Here is a 21,342-nt window from a genome sequence, read left to right as displayed (position 1 = left end):
CATTGTGAAGGATTGTGGGTAAAAAAGGAGGACCTTTGTTTACCATGGCGACGGAGACGCTTCTGTTTGTTGTACATGGGCACAGAGTGTGTTTAACATTGTTTCTTTTAATATACATGGAGGCAGTTCACTGCCAGCAGTTTATAATCCCCTTTAAGTCTCCTTCAGATTGTGGTGTGGACGAATTCTTCGATATCTCGAGTTTGTCGTGCGCGAGGTGTGGTTCAAATCAGCGCCAGAGCCCAACAGGTCTGTTAGCGTTACCATCACACCACTTCATTGCAGCCGATTTCACATATTAACTCTAATCTGTCACTAAAAACTCTTACTTCGAAACACATTAACTGAACTGCAATATGCAGAACCTCTCAAATAAGCTCCAGTGAGGAGCTTAGGCTAGGCTAGTTAGGCGTTAGCATGATGCTGAAAAAACAGTTCAGGAACTGGCGAATTGTTAAAATAACTTTTCAAGGCAAGTCACTCTTCAAGCGAATTTGAAGTCTATGTCATAAAGGTAGACTGAATATGAATATTTACTTTATCTGTGGTTTGGTTGGATCCAATTTAAAACCGGCAAACGTACATACATCAAGTCAGTGCAATGTGGTTGGATTTGTTATTAGAGATTTAGTATAAAATTTTTTTCCGTATGTAATGAGATAAGATAAACTATTCAAAATCATTCAACTGTAAAACGGTATACACTTATATATCAGTCCATTACTGATCATTACCTTAACTAATGAGTACATCGTAATGTAATTATTACCTCCTTAGTCTAATTGATTATTTCATCCAACAGTTCAAAGCCTAATTTAGTAAGCTGTGAGTTGTGAAGGGCATTTTGCTGGTGAATAAACTTATAGATCACTTCTTTTGATATAATTTGTTTGGGTTCACACCCAAACCCAACTCAACCCAAATCATTCAGTCCTGCACGATCTCTTGTTCCCACATGATGGTTCTCACTTACCCCCTTTTTTTCTGCTGCTTTTTCCTAATAATGCTCATAGAGTACAGTGTAAGGATGTCTTTCTTACTATTCTGTGATTGGCGTACTAGTTATAATTTTTTTAAATTAATATTTTTTATGTCTGATGCTCTAAAGAGTGCATAGAATTAAAAATGCTCCAACTAACACTAAGCTAACCCTCTTTCTTTTATAGGACTGAGCTGCATTTGCCAGACTGGGTACAAAACCAAAAACATCAACACTGACAAAGTGCCCATTATTTGTGAGCAGTGTCCCACCGACAAGCCTGTATGTACAGTTTATGTAACACCTTGAAATGTTTTACCTCACAATACAATGTAGAATTTGTAACTCATAAATTCCTACACAATTTATGTTGATGTCCAGGTAATTATTCGTGTTGCATATATATATATATTTTTTAATAGGCGGTAACAAAAGACGGATATGAGTGCATTCACTGTCCAGGCAGGCTCAGTGAGGAGGGGAAGTGTCAGTGCCCTCCAGGCAATATCCTGGGTGAGTCAGATAATAACAGGAGTAATTCAAATATTGTACTTATTTCAAATTTAGCACAAAGAGATAATAGCTGGGATTGCTTAAGTATGAGTGGCTGTCTGTGGTCTATCTGTTTTTCTCCAGTGGAAAGAGATAACAGTGGAAACCTTTTAAATGAGGCCAGGTGTGAAGCATGCAACGGAAACAGCCCCGCTTTGTCTGCACCAAACAACAGTGGAGACAGGTACAAACCGTCACACAGATTTACAAGCAGAAAGTTTTTTTTAAAGGAGCAGAAGTGATGCATTTTATAAAATCATACAAATCAAACAGACATTTTCTAAGGGGTCACAATAGTAATATTAGAACTGAAACTGTAAGTTCTGAATACTGATCATCTCATATACACAAGTGATCCTCACTACTGTTGGTGCACATGGGCAAAAACTAAATCAATCTTAAATCACTCTTAAAGGTGCATTCTGTAATGATTTAAATAAGCTGAAAAATAGTTTAAAACACTTAAAGATGTCTATGTTTTCAAATGCTCAGATCGCTGTTGAACTTAGCTTGTGTACCAGCTAGCTCTGATCAAACCCTTCTGTCATAACACTTTCTACCACCAGATGGGATAGTTAGTTCATCTCGGTCTGGTCTCTGCCTCAGTCAGCAAAGAGCGAGTGGCAAATTCAACAAATCGTCATGTGATTTGTAAAATACAAGCTTACGGTGGTTCGATCATTTCAAGAACACTTTTTTTTCTTCTGTTTATTACATGTTTGCAAATGATTTTTGCTCTTGATTCCTTCTTTCTCTTTCTTTCTGTATTGAATTACCACTGACAGTGAGGATAAAGGCTACCTTCGGTGTACTTTTCTTGGGGCTGGGGAGAGTATTTGAATGATTGAACAGAGGAGCGGTGGTGGTTCGATCGCTGGTTCGATCCTCTTGCCTCTGTTAGATTTTCAGTGTCAACCCCTGTACAGGTGGTCTGGTCCAGCTCTCCGTTTAAAAGGGTTAGAGTCCTCAGCTAAACAGGGGACTGCCTATCGTAGAATCTGGGGCTGCTTAAGCTGGTGGCGAGGAGACTCGTCTGACTACTAACTGCCTACATCCGCGTGCCAACCCTGCTTACTCTGATAATGCCTCTAACTGAATGACCCTGGAGCTAGAGATGGATATCAGCCACGCCTGTTAACGGCAGCTCTCCTCTTATGGATCTGTGCACTTGGTATGGTGCCAGGATTGTAATTAAGTGGCCTGGTAAGCCCCAAGGATACGTTTAAAGGTCTTTGGCTTGAATAACCTTTCAGAACCTTCTGTTAACACACAGTCTCCATTTTATACACTATTGGTAAAAACTAAATGGGTAAAAGATTAACATACTCATAATTCTAATTTTAAACTAATTGAATTTGATTACCACTGAGCTGAGGCTGGTGATTCGAGTCAAAATGGGGAAGCGAGAGAAGGAGTGAGACACAGCTTGGCCGCAGCTGTTTCCCTATTTCTTGTCCCAGGTCCGGTCTTCGGGTCAAGAAATCCCGACACCGTCCAAGGTCCTGGAGTCTTCTGCCGGTCCGCCCGGCGGTACGAGTTCAGCAAGAACAAACTCCCAGAAGTCCAGTCTATAATCCACAGTCTGTTGGAAAACTCTTGTCCGTTGTAAATAAGAACTGCAGATTTCTTCTGAGGTCCGTTCTAAATTCTAAGTTTTGCTCGATCTTCTCCAAATCTTCAATCTTGCGTCCGAGGAGGGGCTCTTCCAGCGTCAATCCTTCTCGAGGTCCAGCCGGGGTGAAGAAGCCCTGTTTCTCTGCTGTCCTTCCCTTTTATCATCGAGACTACTGGTCCTGCTATTAATCCTCTCCACCCAACTTCATTGGTTATTTCTCATTAGCTCATCTGACTTGATCAACTCCCTTTCACCCGGTTTGACCTCCTCACACAGCCATCAGCTCACCAAAGCATGATCTGCTTATCACATGACTATGCATTTTTATGATTACCAGATTCTTAAAACATTCACATTATTCCAACAACCATCAACATAATGACTTTTTTTAATTCACTGATACCTCGATTGAGTCACATTGTTACTGTGTTATTAGAAAAATCATTGATTTTATGTTGCTCTTCTTTGTATCTGAGTCTGTGCTTGACCCTCTGCAACCTTCTCCATTTGGTGCTTTCACTTCCCCAAAAGTACTCTCTGGCTTGACCACATGTCCCAAATCCTTCCTGTGGCCTCCGGTACTTTCCACCTGCTATCTGCAGTGTCTGCCTTTCAGACAGAGATTAACTTTATGTACTTTATAATTCCCACAAAGAATCTTATTTCTGATCATGATTTATTTGAAATGATCAACTTAGAAATGTTAACGTAATATCACACATTTCCGAACTTGATTAACTTCCCCTTCATTTGACTTATCATTGTTACTGGAATTTCTGTAACGCTCAGCCTTGGGTTAATACAGCAAAATTACGTTATTAAAACTTATATGTTGCTTTGCTACTTTCTCAACTCCCTTCTTATCTGTTCTTATCTGCGGTGTGCGGTCTGACATCCATTGGTGTGATAGAGAAAAAGTACCGTGTAGCCTGTAACAACTGTATGTTTGAATGGGTGAATGTGGCTTGTGCAGTAAAAGTACTTTTGAGTGGTCAACTAGACCAGAAAAGCGCTGTATAAATACGGTCTGTTTACCTTGTAACTGTCAGGTGCGAGAGATGTCAAGCTACCTTCATTAACACCTCCTGTGTGTGCGCATCTCCTAACGTCCTGGTAAGTTCAGACATCTCTCACATTCTCTCTGTCAGACCCTACACACACCTGTCGGGAATACACACCTCATCACTTGTAGTTAATGTGATTTTCCAGGCAGGAGGATTATGTTTCTCTCCAGGCAGCCTCTCCACTAATGTGAATCCCAGTGTCAACTATGCTCAGTTGGTGAGTCTTCTTCTCATTCGCCATTTCATATATAAATGCGGGTTATTTTCTATTATGATTAATTTTTCCTTTTGTTTGCAGAAGTTCAGTGTCCAGTCTGCCTGGTTTGTGGACAACCTCTACTCCTCCTCAGCAGCGTGCCTTGTAATTCTGAGATCTTTATTCATTACCATAAGCAGCAGTTTCTTGATCCTGCCTAAACCACACACTGCCACGAATGAAGCACTCATCGTAGCTGGATGAAATTTTGGATTTAGGATGTTATGTTTATATTTATATTTATATTCGGCTATGTTAACTGCGATGTATGCAAATGTAAGACATTTGTAAAAAGTGTTTGATTTAATCATTTTAAAGTAATAGTCCTCAGATAGAAACCGCACTTTGAACAAGTGGAGGGTGTTCGGCCATCAAATGAAAGCATACAACAGCTGCTGTGCTCCATTGTTTCTTTAAAGCATTTTGTGTGGTATTTGGTTTTCAGTGTGAACAAGTCATTTTCTTCTCAAAGGTCTTCTCCAACCTGACAGCGTGTCAGGCTCTTGGGAACATGTGTGTGATGAACATGCACTCCTTCAGCAGTCTATCCACTGATGCCTGTGGTCTCTTCAACACCATCTTCAGATCAAGGGCTGCACTGAGCTCAGTTCAAGACATTTCTTACTGGTAATGATGTCTAAATTGTGCTTTTGTTTAATGCATGATTATGAATGAAACATGTAAGTCGTTAGTTTAGCTTAAACTCAGAGGGGACACTAGCAGCTGCGATTACTCTGCCTGCAGGAGAGTTAATCTGCCGTGGCTTTACTATGGGGACGAACCAGGGCTGGCCAGTCGAGTGCTTCAAACTGATCCTGTTCCCATTTCGTTCAGTTTCAGAGGAAGAAAAAAGGTAAGGGATCACCTTAAATCACCCTTTGCATTGAACAATGAGCTATGAAAGAATGCTGAAAGAAAATCACACATTATACCTGAAACTTCCAGATACCTCACACTGAACTGTAAGGCAAAAATATTCTTTTGATCGATATTTGTGTTTATTTTTTGCCAGAACACCGACATTCAACTGCTTGCTGCTGTCTATAATGTCAAGGGAGAGTTCCTTAGATGGGAGCAAATAGGAGGGAGTAATCTGCAGGTAAGATTACAAGTAGTCAGTGATTAAATCAAATACATCGTCTTTATTTTGGGTTCAAAGAAATAAGATCTTTGTTTTAAATCAGATCTTTAAGGTGGACTGTTGTCACTTACTTTGCTTCATCTTTCCATTAACTTTTTTTTTTTTTTTTTTTACCAGGCTGTGCTCCATAAGAATACAAGCAACAGCAGACATTTATTGCATACCAGATTACGCAAAAGAGACCGCGAGATACATTTGTGGCCATTTCAAATTGCCAGGCTTTCTAAAAATTGATCTGGATAAAATCAGTAATTTAGAAAAAAAATGCAATAAAAAAAAAGAGAGAATTTCAAGAGAACCAAAGTCAGAATAAACTCTTAAAATGTGCAGTACATGCAGAAGAAAATCTTGGTCATTGATTTTTGCAGCTTTGCCAAGAACGAGCCACCAAACGGGCGGCAGCCTTCAGCTTTGGAACCACTTATCAAGACAGTGTGAGTACCTCTTACTTTCTAATAGTTCAGAGAAGGAAGGAGTGCAGTATTTGAAAGCACTGTTTTGTTGTAAGCTGTGTGTTTGTGGGTGTGTGCAGTGTGATCTTTCAGTAGCAGAGCTGTTTGATGGCCATCCCGAACCGTTGTTTTATGATGTATTTATGGACCTGGGCGGAGGAGAGAAGAAAAAACTTCTGCCGCTGCCAACGCTTGTCAAAAACCAGCAATACAATGGACGGTTCATCAATCAAGGTGAGCTCTTATCTTCTCGATTACAGGCATGCGAATGTCTGGTTTATTCTCATGTATGTTGTATTTCGTACAGAGAGCATGAGGAACTGGTACCTGTCTCGACGCATTCTTCTTGTGGACACGCTGAGTGGAAGAGAGAAGAGCTTAAGCTCTTCGCCTAAAGTCATCCGTGTTGCCACCAGCGTTAAAATAAGGTAGGCTACCAACACGTACTCCACCGTGATAAAAACAGCACATTGCTTGGAAATTGCTTTAACTGCTGTGTCAAGTGGAGATGCTTGCATTGATGGAACGTGTGTTTTGCAGGTTCCAGCTGGTTCCACGAACCCAGGAGGGCCAGATATTTCCCCCTCTGATGACTGTTACCTACACAGATGTTCCCATCACAGACATCAACACCCAAACTGTCTCTGTGAGTAGATCGCACATGGATTCAGATAAACGTTTGCCTCACAGTATTTGTGAGGATGAACACGGATGCTCAGTGTTCCTAAACTTTATCTTAACCATCACAACTAAATGCCCAACCTCAAGCATGACCATACTGCTGCTTTAGAAAGAAATATTGCTGAATGGTGCTGCTTTTGGGGGCTTCATGCTTTGAATCTGTCTGTTTCTAGACAACTTTTGCTGTGGAGTATGAGATGGATCAGAGTGAGGCCCGTACAAAGACTGACGTGAGTAGAAGTATGAATGGCTTGAGCGTGATTTATGGGTATGACTGATGTCATAGCTCAGGGTGATACAGTGCCATCTGTGGCTTTGTGTGCGCAGACGGCTCTCGGTGTGTTGGGTGGGTTGGCCGTGCTCTACTCCCTGCTGAAGACAGTCAGCTGGAAGAGAAGGATCGCCTCTCCCCTCGTCGATGTGGAGGTACTGTGTCTCAAACATCATTGAAGCCATTGAAAATCATCCGTGGGTTTCAAGCTGCAGAACACTGTTGATCGCTTTCTTCACCTTCTTCAGACGATGCTGAAGTTTCTGTTGTTTTATGCCGGGGATCTCGCCAACGTTTTCTTCGCCGTCACTGTGGGAACCGGACTTTACTGGCTCATCTTTTACAAGGTACGGCTCATTCCCTAAAACTTGTAGACATCTGTTTGATGCTTGTGGGGTCTTTGAAGTTGATGTCAGTGTATTCTTTATTCTTTCTATGCGGTGTCTTTTTTTTTTTTAAGCTTTTCTTTTGTTCGCACCAAGATGGTTTCCTTTATCTTTGCATGAACTCTTAAACTTTTTTCTTTCCATCGCTGCACTCTTTTAGACTTTAAAGGCAAGTGCTTTTCCTGCTTTTCCTTCTGTGGATAACAGTTTTGAATACACAGATTTTAGCTCTGTTAATAAGAGGCTGCATTCTGCATCTAAGTTGTATTTGTGTGTTTAGGCTCAGCAGTTCGTATCAGTGCTGTTGCCACTGCCTACCCAGGAGGAGCAGTTTGTGACGTACATTGGTTGTGCTTTCGCTCTCAAGGTTAGCAGATGTTAACACAAGTAGTGCCGTGTATTTATTGGACTGTAGGTCGTAATCATCAAATTCAAAATGGCCTGTTTTTTCTGCATCCAGGCTGTCCAGTTTCTCCACAAGCTGATTCTGCAGGTGACGGTCGATATATTTCTAATTGACTGGGAGAGGCCACGAAGTAAAGCTACCAGAACTGTGCACGGTACAAGCAAACTTTCCCTGTTTTTGTTTTCGTGAGGCAGTTATCCAGCCGTTTTCTTCCCTTCAACATATACACTGCTGTTTCAGCTGCCGGGGAGACAAAGCGGGACCCCTCTCCAGTCAGCATCTGGAGGACCTACTTTGTGGCCAATGAGTGGAATGAGCTCCAAACCATCCGCAAGATCAGCCCAACTTTTCAGATCATGGCTGTGCTCTTCTTTCTTGAAGTACATTCAAGTACTCTGTATTTTTCACAGCTTCACTCATGTTCTTCACTACTGACATTTCATTCTGCCTTGTTAAGGTGCTCGGTTTCTCTAACTTGGCCCTGAGAGACCCCTGGGCAACCTTAGAGCGCCCCCCACAGGCATACACCCCTCCTTACAGCCTGATACTGCGCTATGGCCTGGCAGCCACACTTTGGCTCTGTATTGGGCTTCTGCAGGTAAACGGCCATCAACTTCCAGTTAATCTCACACCTCTTCCAGCCTACCTTAGGAATCTAGAAATCTACAGTACAAGCTCTTATAACAGACACAAATTTTTCTCTACAGATGATTTTCTTCACTGTCTTTTATGAGCACTTTGTGGAGGACAAAATCCGCCAATTCGTGGATCTCTGCTCAGTCAGTAATGTAAGTAGTAATCCATAATTTGCACTGAATATCACTCTGTCTATAATACTTTATTTAAATGTGCTTTGTCTGTATTTTCATGCAGATTTCTGTGCTGCTCTTTTCCCATCGCTGCTTTGGCTACTACATCCATGGGCGTTCAGTACATGGGCATGCAGATACAAACATGGAGGAAATGAACAACAATCTGAAGAGAGAACGTGTATGGAGACCAAAAGACTTAGAAACGTTGCTGTTGGATAGGTGTACTGGTTGGTAATACCACAATTGAATGTTTTCATTCTGTGTCTCTCTGCCTTTTCTCTGTTCCAAGGAGTCGCTCTGTGGTCAGAGGGGTCTTCTTCCCAACACAGACATTCAGACTTTTCAGGTGTCTTTTTCTAACAGACTGAGGCTGCAGTATGACCGGATACAGGACTCACTCAGCAGGGTGTGTGATTACCCCAGTCATTTTCATACCTCTACAATAAGCTTAATAACAGAAGGTTGTCAGCGTTGTGTTTTAAATGGTCGATTGTCTCCTGTGCTCCAGAGAAACAGACCGTCGCGGCTGATGGATGCATCCATGGCCAACTTGTCAGATATGCAGTTCAGAGCCTACAACACCATGAACCACTTCCTGGGATCTGTTATAGACCACGTTAGTACAAATACGCATGAATAAACACACTGAAGCAATAGGAGTCATCAGTTTGGTTGACCAGGGCCCTCTACTATAAAGCAGGATTAGTGGCTTTTTTAAGTAACTTCAGATTCGGCTCTGGACTTCCTGTATTAAATAGTTCACTTGAAAACCTAAGCTGCTCAAGATCGATACATGTGAAAGTACCACCTCCCAACCCATCGGTGCATTAACAGTGAGAGCATCTCCTCTGTCTTTCTCTTTGAGTCAAAGACCAACTACACAGTTTAACTTTAACTGAGAAGCACCTTCATGACAGTTATCGTATCATATCATCCGATCATCAGTGACCTACACAACATTTACTGTTGTTGTCTCGTTTCAGTTGTACGTAAACACTGGTTTTCTCTCTGGTGTTGTATTACTTACCTCAGGCCCACCCTGACATGGACTACATAGTGAAGGACAAGCTGACACTGGAGAGAGTCATAGGGATGGAGTTCCTCGAAGCAAGTGAGAAGAGCATCTTTTACAACGGTAACAATCTCCTCTTGTATTGTTCTGTATGTTTTTCATTTGTTTACACATTTATGTCCATATAGACATGAGTTTCCATTGCATTTCTCAATGTAGATGATGCTCACTCCTTCAGTGATGTGCTCTTTTATGGGAATGAGGCCACGCTGCTGATTTTTGACACTTTGTTCTTCTGTGTCGTGGACCTGGGAGCTCAGAGCTTTGTGCTTGCGGCTGTGCTTACATATGTACAGCAAATGGTCAGTATACAGTGTGGCTACTTTATCTTTCTTTCACTGTGATACAGATGCACTTGTGCTGAAAAACCATTCATTGTCTTTCAGATATTTCGCTTCATCCGTAACACTCTCGGAAGGAAGAACCTTGTTAATAAAACACTGGTGGATCAGAGATTTCTGATATAAATCTCTGCTTTTATTTGAAGGTTTCGATGTGGCTCAGTGGCTCAGTGGCTCAAAGATGTTTACTTTTCACAGTTTTGTGAATCATTTTCTATTTGTACTTTTTCAATGTTTTTACAATGTTTTCACTGCTGTTTTATGAGGTAAATCTATTTTTGGAAAACATTTCCATGTTTGTTTGTTTTTTACTGAATAAATTGTTTTTATATGGAAACGACGCTGTGTTGAGTTTTGTTTTGAAGTAATGACATGGGAGCGCTGACTTTTATTTGAATTGTAATGTTTTATGGATTTGTCAAACTTCTCTGCTAATATGCTAAAATCTCTTTTACGAGAGATCTCTCTTAATATAAAAAATTCAATGTAAGACCCAGCTTAATATAATTAGTTTATTAAAAGTTTGTTGTGTGGTTTGATTTACTCAGGAAGTCACTGGTTAACTGAGGCTCACTATCACACATGGATACTGTAGCTGATTAATTCCCACTGACACTTTTGTGAATATTGACTTAAATCAGCTGTTTTTTTCACAACAATAATTTTTTACTCATATTGAAAATGTTTATTGAGTAACTTCTTCTCTTGCATCATGAGAACTTCTATACAGCATCTGATTTAAGATGACAAAGAAAAGAAAAATGAGCATTGTATGAATATGCACCATTCAGCTGTAGTTTGTGTGGGTACAGTTTTTGTAGGAGTGATTTGATGCCACCAACTGGAAATACAGAATTTGTTAAATCAACTGAACATGTGTTTCAAACAAAAATTACAACAAACAAAAATTAAATATATTTCTCCAACAATATAACTGCTCTTAATGACAAACGTGAAGTATCTTCATATCTAACTTCACATTAATTTTTTTAAAAGATTCACATGTAAAGTTAGAACTCCCTGAATTTAACTGGCACTGTGCGTCTGTGTGGGCTTTACATGACGTCATGGCGTATGCCGGTGTTCAGCCAATCAGCGTTCACTTTGAGGTGCGGCGCTCAGGAATAGTGCAGAGCGGAGGGGTTGGCATCAAGTCATGAACTTTTTCTCATCCCACGGTTGAGGTAAGTCCGAATTTTACTCCGTTTTCTCACAGAGAGGGTTATTTACACTTGGACTGAGAGATGTTATACCCGGTGCAGCGATGAGTTATGTAAAAACACCAGTTTGACGTTTGTTGGTGGGTGTAACCTGCACACAACCAGCTACTATTAGCACATATTTGGCTTATTTACCTCTCTGACTGACTTAGTTTGAATTTGAGAGCTGATTTCCGACCATCTCTTTACGTAATTTTGTGGCATCGTTTGTTATCATTGCACAGCTCAGAAATTGTTCTGATGTTAGGTTATTGGTATCTATTCCCGCTTTGCAATTAGCTCGGAGAAGCTAGTGATGTCAACAAACATGGCAACTTTCTTTGCGAGCTCACAGTTGGGATGGGCCCTCAGTGGTCTGTGTGACTCATACTTAGTTTGAATTTAAGGTGGTCTTTTGTCTAAATCTCTTGTTTCAACACAGCGGGGTCAGTCAGAAAACATTCAAGTGCCCTGTTTTTCAGCCTGAGTCCTCACTTCTCCTGCTGCACCTTTCCTCATTAACATGACACATGAAGGAGATTTCCTATTAGGGGCTGCAGATATATTTAAGTTAGAAAATTAGAGCAGATTTTATGGAGGGACTCAGTCAGGATGTGGTTCAGTTGGCCATGACCAGTCACAACATTTCTAGAGAACCAAATGTCAGGGCTGAATTACTGCCAAAGCTATTTTTAACAGAGCGTGCAGCACTGTTGACCTAGACTTTTAGAAGAGTGGAAAGCTGCAACTCAAGTCTGTTGTCAACTCCGCTGGTGCCTTCTCTTATTTAGAGTTTCAAGATTCAAGACAAAATATGTAACTGTCTCAAAATGTTGAGCCTTAAAGCTCCTGTTAGTGTCACATACCTGTATGAAGCTCAGCACTACCCCTATTTGACATTATGGCACGTCAGCTTTTGTCAGAGTTACAAGATAAGATTCCAGTTCCAACACCCATGCAGTGAATGCACTTGGGCAAGATGTGCAAAATGGATGAATCAGAAGAATTTGACCAAAGAAATCCTCTATTCATATTTACACTGCTCTCTCCCCTGATTTCCTCTCCCCCCTTCCATATTGTGCCTGGAAGTATATTCAAGTCTGACCTTCAAGGGCAGAAAACACATAACTTTACCTGTCAATGAAAGTACTTGAGTGGCCAGAAGTATTCGAAACATTCTTTACATAGACATCACACCTTTTGATCTTTTCTTATCTTTCTCTGCTTCTTTCGCATTCGATTGCCTCGAATTATTCTGCGTCTCTGGCATTGAAACAAATTTAGCCTAATGTCTGGTTTCACAATCGTCAAGGGAACAGGGAAATGTAAAGTCCACAGAAGTGTAGGTCTTTGCGGATCCAGTGCATGTGGTTAATCAACAACCTGTTTAAAGCCCACAAGTAAAATATGTGAATGTTCACAGCAGGGATCGAGTAAAAAGAAAGATTGATCGATTACACAGACATTCACTGCTTTGGGGCATTGTGGTAGATCGCAGTTTTTGTTTGTTCACACCCAGTTTGTGGTGTGTTTTGCTGGAACTGCCTATCTGTCCCAACAGTCACACCTCATCACATAGTCTCAGTTTGTTTGAACAATGTTTGCTTAATGGTGTATTCAGGGAACACTCTGTTTTCTGTAGATAAATGCGTCTTTTTCCAGCTGATGCTTCCAGACTCCTGTACTTCTGACCTCTTGACGTGCTTCGTCCAAAGGTGTGTACACAGCGGTGATTTAGGGTTTTGTGTTTTCTGCAGAGCGCGGTCAGCAATGCCGGTGACTTCTCAGCTGCTCAGGGGTTTGCCCCGTGCCAAGGTCTTTGCTTCCAGTCTGTTACCATGCCAACACCACCAGTCCCAGGTAGGTCCCATCACGCACCGCCCTGCCTCGAGACAGCCGTCCCACATGTTGCAGAGATGCCAGCCATCAAAAAGCTACCAGACGTCCTCAGTGCTCCACAGCTACATCCTCACGCCCCCTCAGGTCAACTCCATTCTGAAAGCCAACGAGTACAGCTTCAAGGTTGGTGTCGTCGTACACATTGAAAACAAAGTCTCGCTTTTTTTTCATCCTACCAATTGTTACGCTGTGATTCCAGGTGCCAGAGTTTGATGGAAAGAATGTGTCGTCTGTGATGGGTTTCGAAAGCAATCAGCTTCCAGCCAATGCTCCCATAGAGGATCGCCGGAGTGCAGCGACGTGCCTGCAGACACGAGGAATGCTCCTGGGTGTGTTTGATGGCCACGCTGGCTGCGCCTGCGCTCAGGTAAAGCTGTTAATTGGGTCCGTTTTTCTGCTTTTCTTGGCAGGGTTTCTCCAGCGATTGAGGTATGCCAGAGAGAAATGTTCTTTTGTACCATTTCATACTTGACTTCAACTAATGGGTCACTGACAACATTTCCTGAGCCCCTGAATGTGATTCAGGCCGCTCACCATCGATGTGGCCACGCCTCTCTTCTCCTGCCAAGGGCAGTGAGTTTCAGTCTGGTAGTTTTTGTGTAATCTTACTGACAATCTGAAAGTACAAAAATGTAATGCTAAATAATTAGCATACTTTGTGGGGTCAGGTTATTATTGGTCAAGTGAACTTTGCATGTTCATGTAGTTGTTGCAGTGACACTGTTTTCTCATACAAATTGGAATTCTTTAATTCCTGCTCCAGGCGCTGAGTGAAAGGCTGTTTTACTACATAGCAGTTTCACTGCTTCCCCACGACACCCTGTGTGAGCTGGAGGCTGCAGTGGAGGCCGGCAGGGCCCTCAGTCCCATCCTGCAGTGGCACAAACATCCCAACGACTACTTCAGCCGGGAGGCTCAGACCCTCTACTTCAACAGCCTCCGAACATACTGGCAGGAATTGATAGACCTAACCAGGTGAGGAAAAATCAACAGGTGATTCTCAGCAATATGTATGAAGTAACCCGAATTATGCTTCTCGTGTGTAGTTGAACATTTTTTCTCTGCTGCTGGGTAACAGTAACGTCAAACTCTGGAACAACAAACCCGACCTCAGTTTATTCATGTCTTCTGTCAACCGTAAATGCAGTGATTAAAAAGAAATGTATCAGGACATAATGAAAATCATCTGGTCGTCTGTATGGAAAAACTAAGTACATCCCTCAATTTATTAAGCGTTAGAACTATCTGTCGAAGCAATAACTTGAAGTAACGGTTTCCTTTATAACACATACCGTTTCTCACATCCCTCTGCTTTACAGTGTCTAAGTTTAAGAACATTCATTTATAGTTGATGCTGGAGATTGATGCTGCGTTTGGGATGCAAAAAAAGTCAAATCATCAGCCCTCCACCAAAATGCTTGACAGTTGGTATAAGGTGTTTGTGCTGCTGTGCATTACGATCAAACATCTCCACTTTGGTCTCATCTGTCCAAAGGACGTTGCTCCAGAAGTTTTGTGCTTAGTTAAAATGTAACTTTTTAAACCCAAGCGGTGCTGCCATCTCCTTTTTTTTTTTTTTAAGAGAGAAGAAGCTTTCTCCTGCAGTACATATACTGTCATGAACTCTGTAATTGAACATTTAATACAATGATGGTGTCTAAATAGCTTGGGAATGGTCCTTTAATGCTTCCGAGACTGATGGGCAGCAACAGTTGCTTCTCTAAGATGACTGCTGATGTCTTTCCTACTTGGCATTATGTGAAAACGTACCTTAAAACTCTAAGAGGTCCTTTTTTTCATGACTCTATGCGTAAATAGAATATATAGTGCAGAAGATATAGTGGATAGTGTAGAAGTAAGATTGCCACCTTTCATGTGGGTGAGCTGGGTTCAAATCCCCTGCATGAAAGGTACTACATCCAGTAGGGGTCCTTAGCCAAGACACCCTCACCCTACCTGCCTGTAAGTCGCTTTGGATAAATGCTAAATGCATAAACATAAACATATAATGTTTCTAAATGCAATTTGCCCTTTTCAGTCTTTTACAAAGAAACGCTCTTTACTCATTTGCTGGGTGAGGATTTCAGACTGGACAGACTGGTTTCCAGTTTTGTACCATGTAGCAACACACCCACACAACTTTGGCCCATCTGTTCTTGACTTCTGGCCTCCTCTGTCTTCTTCTCACATATCGCTCTCCTTTTCCAGCCCAGGCGAGGTTCCAGACACTCGCGAGGCCCTGCTAAATGCCTTCAAGAGGCTGGACAACGACATTTCCTTGGAAGCTCAGGTGGGAACTGCCTCTGGCTTTAATGTGAAACGCTGCTGCTGGTTCTGACAGGGCAAAGAGAAGCAGCTTTGGATGTGGCTCTGTCCCTGCTCCACTATTCGTGGCTGAAGTGCCCTTGGACAAGGCATCTAACCCCCATTTGTGCTGCACACGCTGCCATTGTTCTCCTGCCTTTTTCCTCAGGTAAACTAAGGATTAAACGTCCAGGCAAAACCTTGAAGACGAAACTTGTCATATCTGCGCCATCCACAAACCTGAAACTCTGATTCAAGTTGCAAGTCATGTGGCATTGAATATCGCCATTAATCCAGGCTTGCAGCGATAAGAATTTGTACATCCAAATATAAATTTTTATGGTTCATAGAGGAGCTAAGGTGTCACCAGATCTCCACGTAATACAAACCCGGGGACATAACCATTCCTGAGGATTACTGGGTTCCTTTGCCTTGCAGGTTGGAGACCCGAATGCTTATCTGCACTACTGGGTTCTGAGAGTGGCCTTTTCCGGAGCAACGGCCTGTGTGGCTCACATCGACGGACCAGACCTGTATGAAGAATTTATGCATTTCACTTCACTCTAACAAAAGCGTTCAAGCAGTTCTCTGAAGGTCAAATATATTTTTCTTCTTCCATCTGTCCGTATCTCTCTTCTCTATGAAGCTTTATAGCCAATGCAGGAGACGCTCGGGCTGTGCTCGGGGTGCAGGAGGAGGATGGTTCATTCACTGCTCACACACTGTCTAATGACCACAGCGCACAGAACGAGGACGAGGTTGCTCGGATACGGAGCGAGCACCCTCCATCGGAAAGGAAGACGGTCATACGTCAGGTAGTGCACCTTCCAGTTTGCTCAGTGCGTTTGTTATGAAGGCGTTTGTTAACCCGCTCACGTCCTCTTCTTCGCCCAGGACCGCCTGCTCGGCCTGCTCATGCCGTTCCGTGCGTTCGGGGACGTGAAGTTCAAGTGGAGCATCGAGCTGCAGAGGCGCGTGCTGGAGTCCGGACCGGATCAGCTCCATGAAAACGAGCACACCAAGTTCATCCCTCCAAATTACCACACCCCGCCCTATCTGACCGCCGAGCCTGAGATCACGTACCACAAACTGCGGCCACAGGATCGCTTCATGGTGAGAAGAAGCATCATTGCATTGTTTTTTTTTTTTATTCAGGTTTTTCAAGGTGAAGAAAAAGGGCTTCAAGTTCATGTTCCCCAGCGGAGGGGATGTTTTTATTTCTATTCATCTGAAGGCCGATTTTACGTGAAACTCAATAAAGAACAAAGTAGGTTTCGGTGTGGATCAGACTTCTTTTAGGAAAATATTCTAAATCTTCTGGGGCATTTGTTGTAGAGGAGTGGACTGTTGACCTTGGTGGAGCTTTGTTAACATCTCTCAACTGTTTCAAAGTCATCACAACAATCTAACTCCGCTCCCTGAAACCTATACATTTAAATGGATCCCATTCGTGTTTGTTTGCCTTTCTTTCGTCACAGTTGTAGGCTGTAGCAGGCAGCCAGCTAGTTAAGCAGGAAGATGATGTTTCCATTCTTAAAGTCATACTAAATAAAGTATGTAAGAGATTGGATGAATCCATTCACAGAACCAAATAAACTGGCTAATTAAACCTTATTTATATATACTAATTTTTTTCTTTTCTTTCCTTTTTACTGATGATATTCTGCTTGGTCTGCCTGTAGGTCGGGCTCTGTGTTATCTGATGGTTTCACTGGGCAGGTTAAACAGCACAGAGTGGGTATCTATTCAAGCCGATGAATGGATCCGAAAAGTGGGCACTGAGTCAGAGATCTGAACTTGTCCAAAATGCTCCAGTGAAAGTGGTACACATGGGGATCTTTTATCTCACATTTTAGAAGGGGGGTGTTAATGTTCTGACCAAAGACAACCCACATCAGAAGCTGAGTCACGGCTAATTAGTCCTGAGAACTGATGAATGAGCTCTTTATCCTGATGTTTGTACCTTTTGTGGTCGTCAGACGTGGTTCATATCCTCCAGATGCACCTGTTGTTGTTGTTGAGGGTTTTTTTCCATCAAAAGAGAAGAGTAAGCTGTGCCATTTTTGAAGAATTGAATAGAATGGCCCTTCACAAAAAAGCAGAAGGTGTTCTTGAGAGGAATAATGTATCTTTCTAGGTTCATGATTGTATGACGTAAGTTAGATTTTTATTTATTCTTTTCTGTGTCTGGGTGCTTTGAAAGAGTTCTCACATTTTATATGAAAAAAAGACTTCTGATTAGACTCAGTGTCTGTTAAAGATTGTTTCTTTTTTTGTTGTTGTTGTTTTAAACCACGGCTCCCCTCTGTCCACAGGTGATCGGCTCAGACGGCCTCTGGGAGACCCTCCACAGGCAGGAAGTGATTCGGGTTGTTGGGGAGTATTTAACAGGGGTGCATCAGCGCCAGCCACTCACAGTCGGAGGCTACAAAGTCACTTTGGGACAAATGCAGGGGCTGCTCGAAGAGCGAAAGGCTCGCATGTCTTCGGCCTTCGAGGATCAGAACTCGGCGACCCACCTGATGCGTCACACGGTGGGAAACAATGAGTTCGGGACGGTGGACCACGAGAGGCTGTCAAAAATGCTGTCGCTACCCGAGGAGCTGGCTCGCATGTACCGCGATGACATCACCATCATCATCACTCAGTTCAACCCTCATGTGATCGGAGCACAGAGACAAGAGGAGCAATCCTGAGCGGCTCAGAAGGCGCTCGCCTCCGCCGCACGTACACACACACCTCTGCGTGCAGAAGGTTTGAAACTACACACACTCTGTGGACGAGCAGGCCACACGAGACGTCTGTCCCGCAGTTTTAACACTATTTATGTGAAGAACACGTATGTTTATATGAACAGAAAGTCTTTCGTTGTGAGGCTAAAAGGTCACCGTTCAAAACGGGATCAGACCAAAACAAAATGTTATTTATGCAGCCGGGTTCGTCCAGCACGTGTTTCTACACACACCTGTCGGTGTTGCTGATGTTACGCTGCTACAGACTTAACTTTTGTGCCAAAACTGGTTCAGCCGCATCATCTGCTGAAAAGCTCTGTAGCTCTGACTGGATTTTAATCCAAGCATATTCACGTCCTCTGATCCTTCTGTGCGTGGGGGGAGGGGGGGTTGTTACCATGAACACTGTTGCATCCTTTTGTTTTTATTTCTTTAGGTTTCAGAGGAGCTGATTCTGCATTGACAGCGCTGTCTCTATCATATTTAATTGGGGATTTTTAAGGTTTAAGATCTTAACATTCATACTGAGAGGAGGCCTCTCTTGTGGATATTATGTGGCACAACGAGTGAGTTTTAAGATGAATCTGATGGGTCACAAGTTGAGTACAAGGAGATGAGAGAATGATAATTCTGTTACACGAACCGACATGCGAGGGAAGGAATGTGGTTTGAGCGCTTAATCGCTAAACATTTGCGGTCACAGGCCAGAAAGGTTGAATCAGAGTTACTGAATATTGTCAGCTCAAACCAGTGCACTGTAGCACAGAGCAAAAAAGACATTAGTACTGTGTTGTTGAATGTTGTTAAAAAAAAGTCCTTGACATCACTTGGTTACCATACTGCTTCTTTGTGGAAAAAGTACTCACGATGTGTGATGTAATGCTGCTTTGGCCGGTGGGACAGAGTGTCTGTAAATGCAACCTTTAAGCAGACACACTCTCTGAACTCCACCGCAGCTTCTTCTCTATAAAGCAAAACAAAAAAAAAAACGGCACGCTTGTTTTTCCGACAGGTCATTAGCTGTGTGGTTGACAGTTTGTTTTGGCTTTGGATTGTGTTATTATTCACAGCAGTGGTAAAGCAGACCTCCTCATACTCTACAGTTGCTAATGAATCGCGGGCTCGTGGCTGCATGTCAAAGTGTTTTTAAATCCTGTGAATGAGCTGCAGTTACATTTGAAGGAGGCTGTTTGAACATGAAATATTTATTCAGCTTCAGCAGTATGTTACACATCTTTTCTTGTTGTATGTATAAATTCTAACTTATGTGGGTTAAGTTTTGTATATGGAATAAAAAGCTGAGCACACAACTCCTGGTGCTGTTTTTTTTGTGTGTGTGTGTCCATATTGATACAGGCTGACCAGCAGGTGAACACGCTTCCAAATCCCTGGGGGGGAAAAAAGCAGGGAAGTCCTGCTCATCTGCAAACACCGAAAGGTCAGCGGCTCTCGGGTTACGTGTCGGGTGATGTCACTTCTGGACGGTTTGATATCGAAATGTGACACAGCGAGCAACCCAGTTTGTTCCTCAAATTGTTTCCAATCATCTGACATGACGGTGGTTCGGTCACCACCACTAGATGGCACTGCAGCCTGAGCTCATCAGCTGGGCTTTTTGTGCACTTGCCTTATAGAATGGATTAGAAATGGTAATTGAAAATCTACGTGTAAAATTGAAGGAAATTCTAGACATCACCATTGCTTGATAAGATTTCAGTGGCTAATGTAAACCTACCTGGTGTGGCTGTATAACTTTATGTCTGAAATGGCCATATTTTAAAACCTTGTTTAGTCTAATAACCAAAGGTTATTGTTGTTTTCATGTGCTGGTCATAAACAAGGTTTATATGAAAGCATCAACTGCAAAGGAGTCGCTATCACAGAGAGATTTGGGAGTTTTAGTGCCAGAGAATAATGATGCAGTGTAAATTAAACAGACTTGACTTATTCCGCCTGAAAAGAGGATCCGACAGTTTCTCTGTAACTGATCAATACATTCACATGACTCCAAGCAACAACACGTTGTGTGACTGAGGAGTGGAGATGTAGGATTGTTGATAATATTCAACCAAAAAGTTCATTAATTTACTATAATCCTGTATGTTTCTGAAGGAGAACGTTGTGTCTTCTCTACTGTTTTGTACCTGAGGTGACTGTATAATAACATGTGGTTCATCACAGTGTCTACATGTTTTTTTTTTATCCTAACACAGACGTACTGTCAGAGAGTCCGGAAGGTGTACAGATAAACCGGCGTGTTTAGATGACACTGAGTCAGTTTACTGGAAATAAACACCCCTGTGCCGTATTTTTACGCGGCCCATTTCCCCTGCAGCACTGACGTCCTTCCAGGACTTTGTTTACACGCTTATTCCGTTCTGTGGGATTGAAACGCAGGATGTGGAGTAAGAATCATCCCACATACTCAAAGTGACTTACTGATGGAAAATGTCACAACATGGAGCTCAACAGATCAATGCTGTCTGGCACCAGGGGCAGCCAAAACTTTGCTTGTAGTAGGTTAGGACTTAAAAAGGATTTTGTCTCAAAGTTTTTAACAGTAAATCTTGTTGCTGAAATTGAGGCAGTATAAAAAAAGAGAAGGGTTTACATGAAAGAATAATTATGTAAATGAAAATGCATAAGATCTAGAATAAGGAAATAAAAAGACAGGGAACAAAACGGGTCGATAAACACCTTGATTCACTTTTCAAAAATATATCTACCTACTAGTATAATATATTTTTCTATATACACATTCTTATACACTCATTTAGGCTTTCATCGATCCCTTCTCGTGTTTGTTCCTCAAGTTTCTTTTTATTTCATAGATTCATTGTTTTTGGGATACGCCTTTAATTCCATAGTTTCAGTCTTTAGTAAACAGAATTATATTATGTTATAAAGTAAAGAGAGAGTTTGTATCAGGGGAAATACACACACTGCAGATTTGTCAAATCTTACACGAGCAGAAGCAGGCAAATTTATCCTGTACTGAACTTAAGAGCTTGTCGAGAAATAAACAAGCTCAGGTCAAGTCACTCCTAATTTATTTAAATAATGACAGGAAATTGAGCACTTTTATTCTTCAACACAGTCTGAACCTTTTTAGACTAGATTTCTTGTCATCTCTTTAAACAGTCTTCAGGAATAGTTCTTCAGACCTCTTGAGGGACGTTC

General features: G+C 42.1%; 2 protein-coding genes across 2 annotated transcripts; both read left to right on the top strand.

Moving 5' to 3' along the window:
- Positions 1-28: 28 nt before the first annotated feature.
- On the top strand, positions 29-10,334 carry tmem67 (transmembrane protein 67). The gene is made up of 28 exons (XM_072394326.1): positions 29-249; positions 1,167-1,261; positions 1,402-1,492; positions 1,616-1,715; positions 4,196-4,259; positions 4,356-4,427; positions 4,509-4,571; positions 4,939-5,093; positions 5,211-5,319; positions 5,479-5,565; positions 5,976-6,041; positions 6,140-6,293; positions 6,367-6,487; positions 6,600-6,705; positions 6,914-6,970; positions 7,068-7,166; positions 7,260-7,358; positions 7,678-7,764; positions 7,858-7,957; positions 8,044-8,183; positions 8,261-8,401; positions 8,511-8,591; positions 8,677-8,793; positions 8,905-9,021; positions 9,124-9,231; positions 9,648-9,750; positions 9,847-9,989; positions 10,074-10,334. Exons 1-28 carry the CDS (start codon positions 45-47, stop codon positions 10,152-10,154), a joined length of 2,961 nt encoding a protein of 986 aa, XP_072250427.1. The 5' UTR covers positions 29-44; the 3' UTR covers positions 10,155-10,334.
- Positions 10,335-11,125: 791 nt separating this feature from the next.
- On the top strand, positions 11,126-19,472 carry pdp1 (pyruvate dehydrogenase phosphatase catalytic subunit 1). Its single transcript, XM_072394325.1, has 9 exons — positions 11,126-11,212; positions 12,985-13,249; positions 13,326-13,493; positions 13,890-14,101; positions 15,335-15,416; positions 15,869-15,963; positions 16,077-16,245; positions 16,325-16,543; positions 17,746-19,472. The coding sequence occupies exons 2-9, from the start codon at positions 12,998-13,000 to the stop codon at positions 18,124-18,126; spliced, it is 1,578 nt and encodes a 525-aa protein (XP_072250426.1). The 5' UTR covers positions 11,126-11,212; positions 12,985-12,997; the 3' UTR covers positions 18,127-19,472.
- The last annotated feature ends 1,870 nt before the right edge of the window (positions 19,473-21,342 follow it).

Source organism: Leuresthes tenuis, unplaced genomic scaffold, assembly GCF_036924035.1.
Source record: "Leuresthes tenuis unplaced genomic scaffold, fLeuTen1.0.hap1 SCAF_10, whole genome shotgun sequence".
Classification (NCBI taxonomy): Eukaryota; Metazoa; Chordata; class Actinopteri; order Atheriniformes; family Atherinopsidae; genus Leuresthes; species Leuresthes tenuis.
Note: the sequence above shows the minus strand (reverse complement) of the source record. Positions and strands in the feature narration are given on the sequence as shown.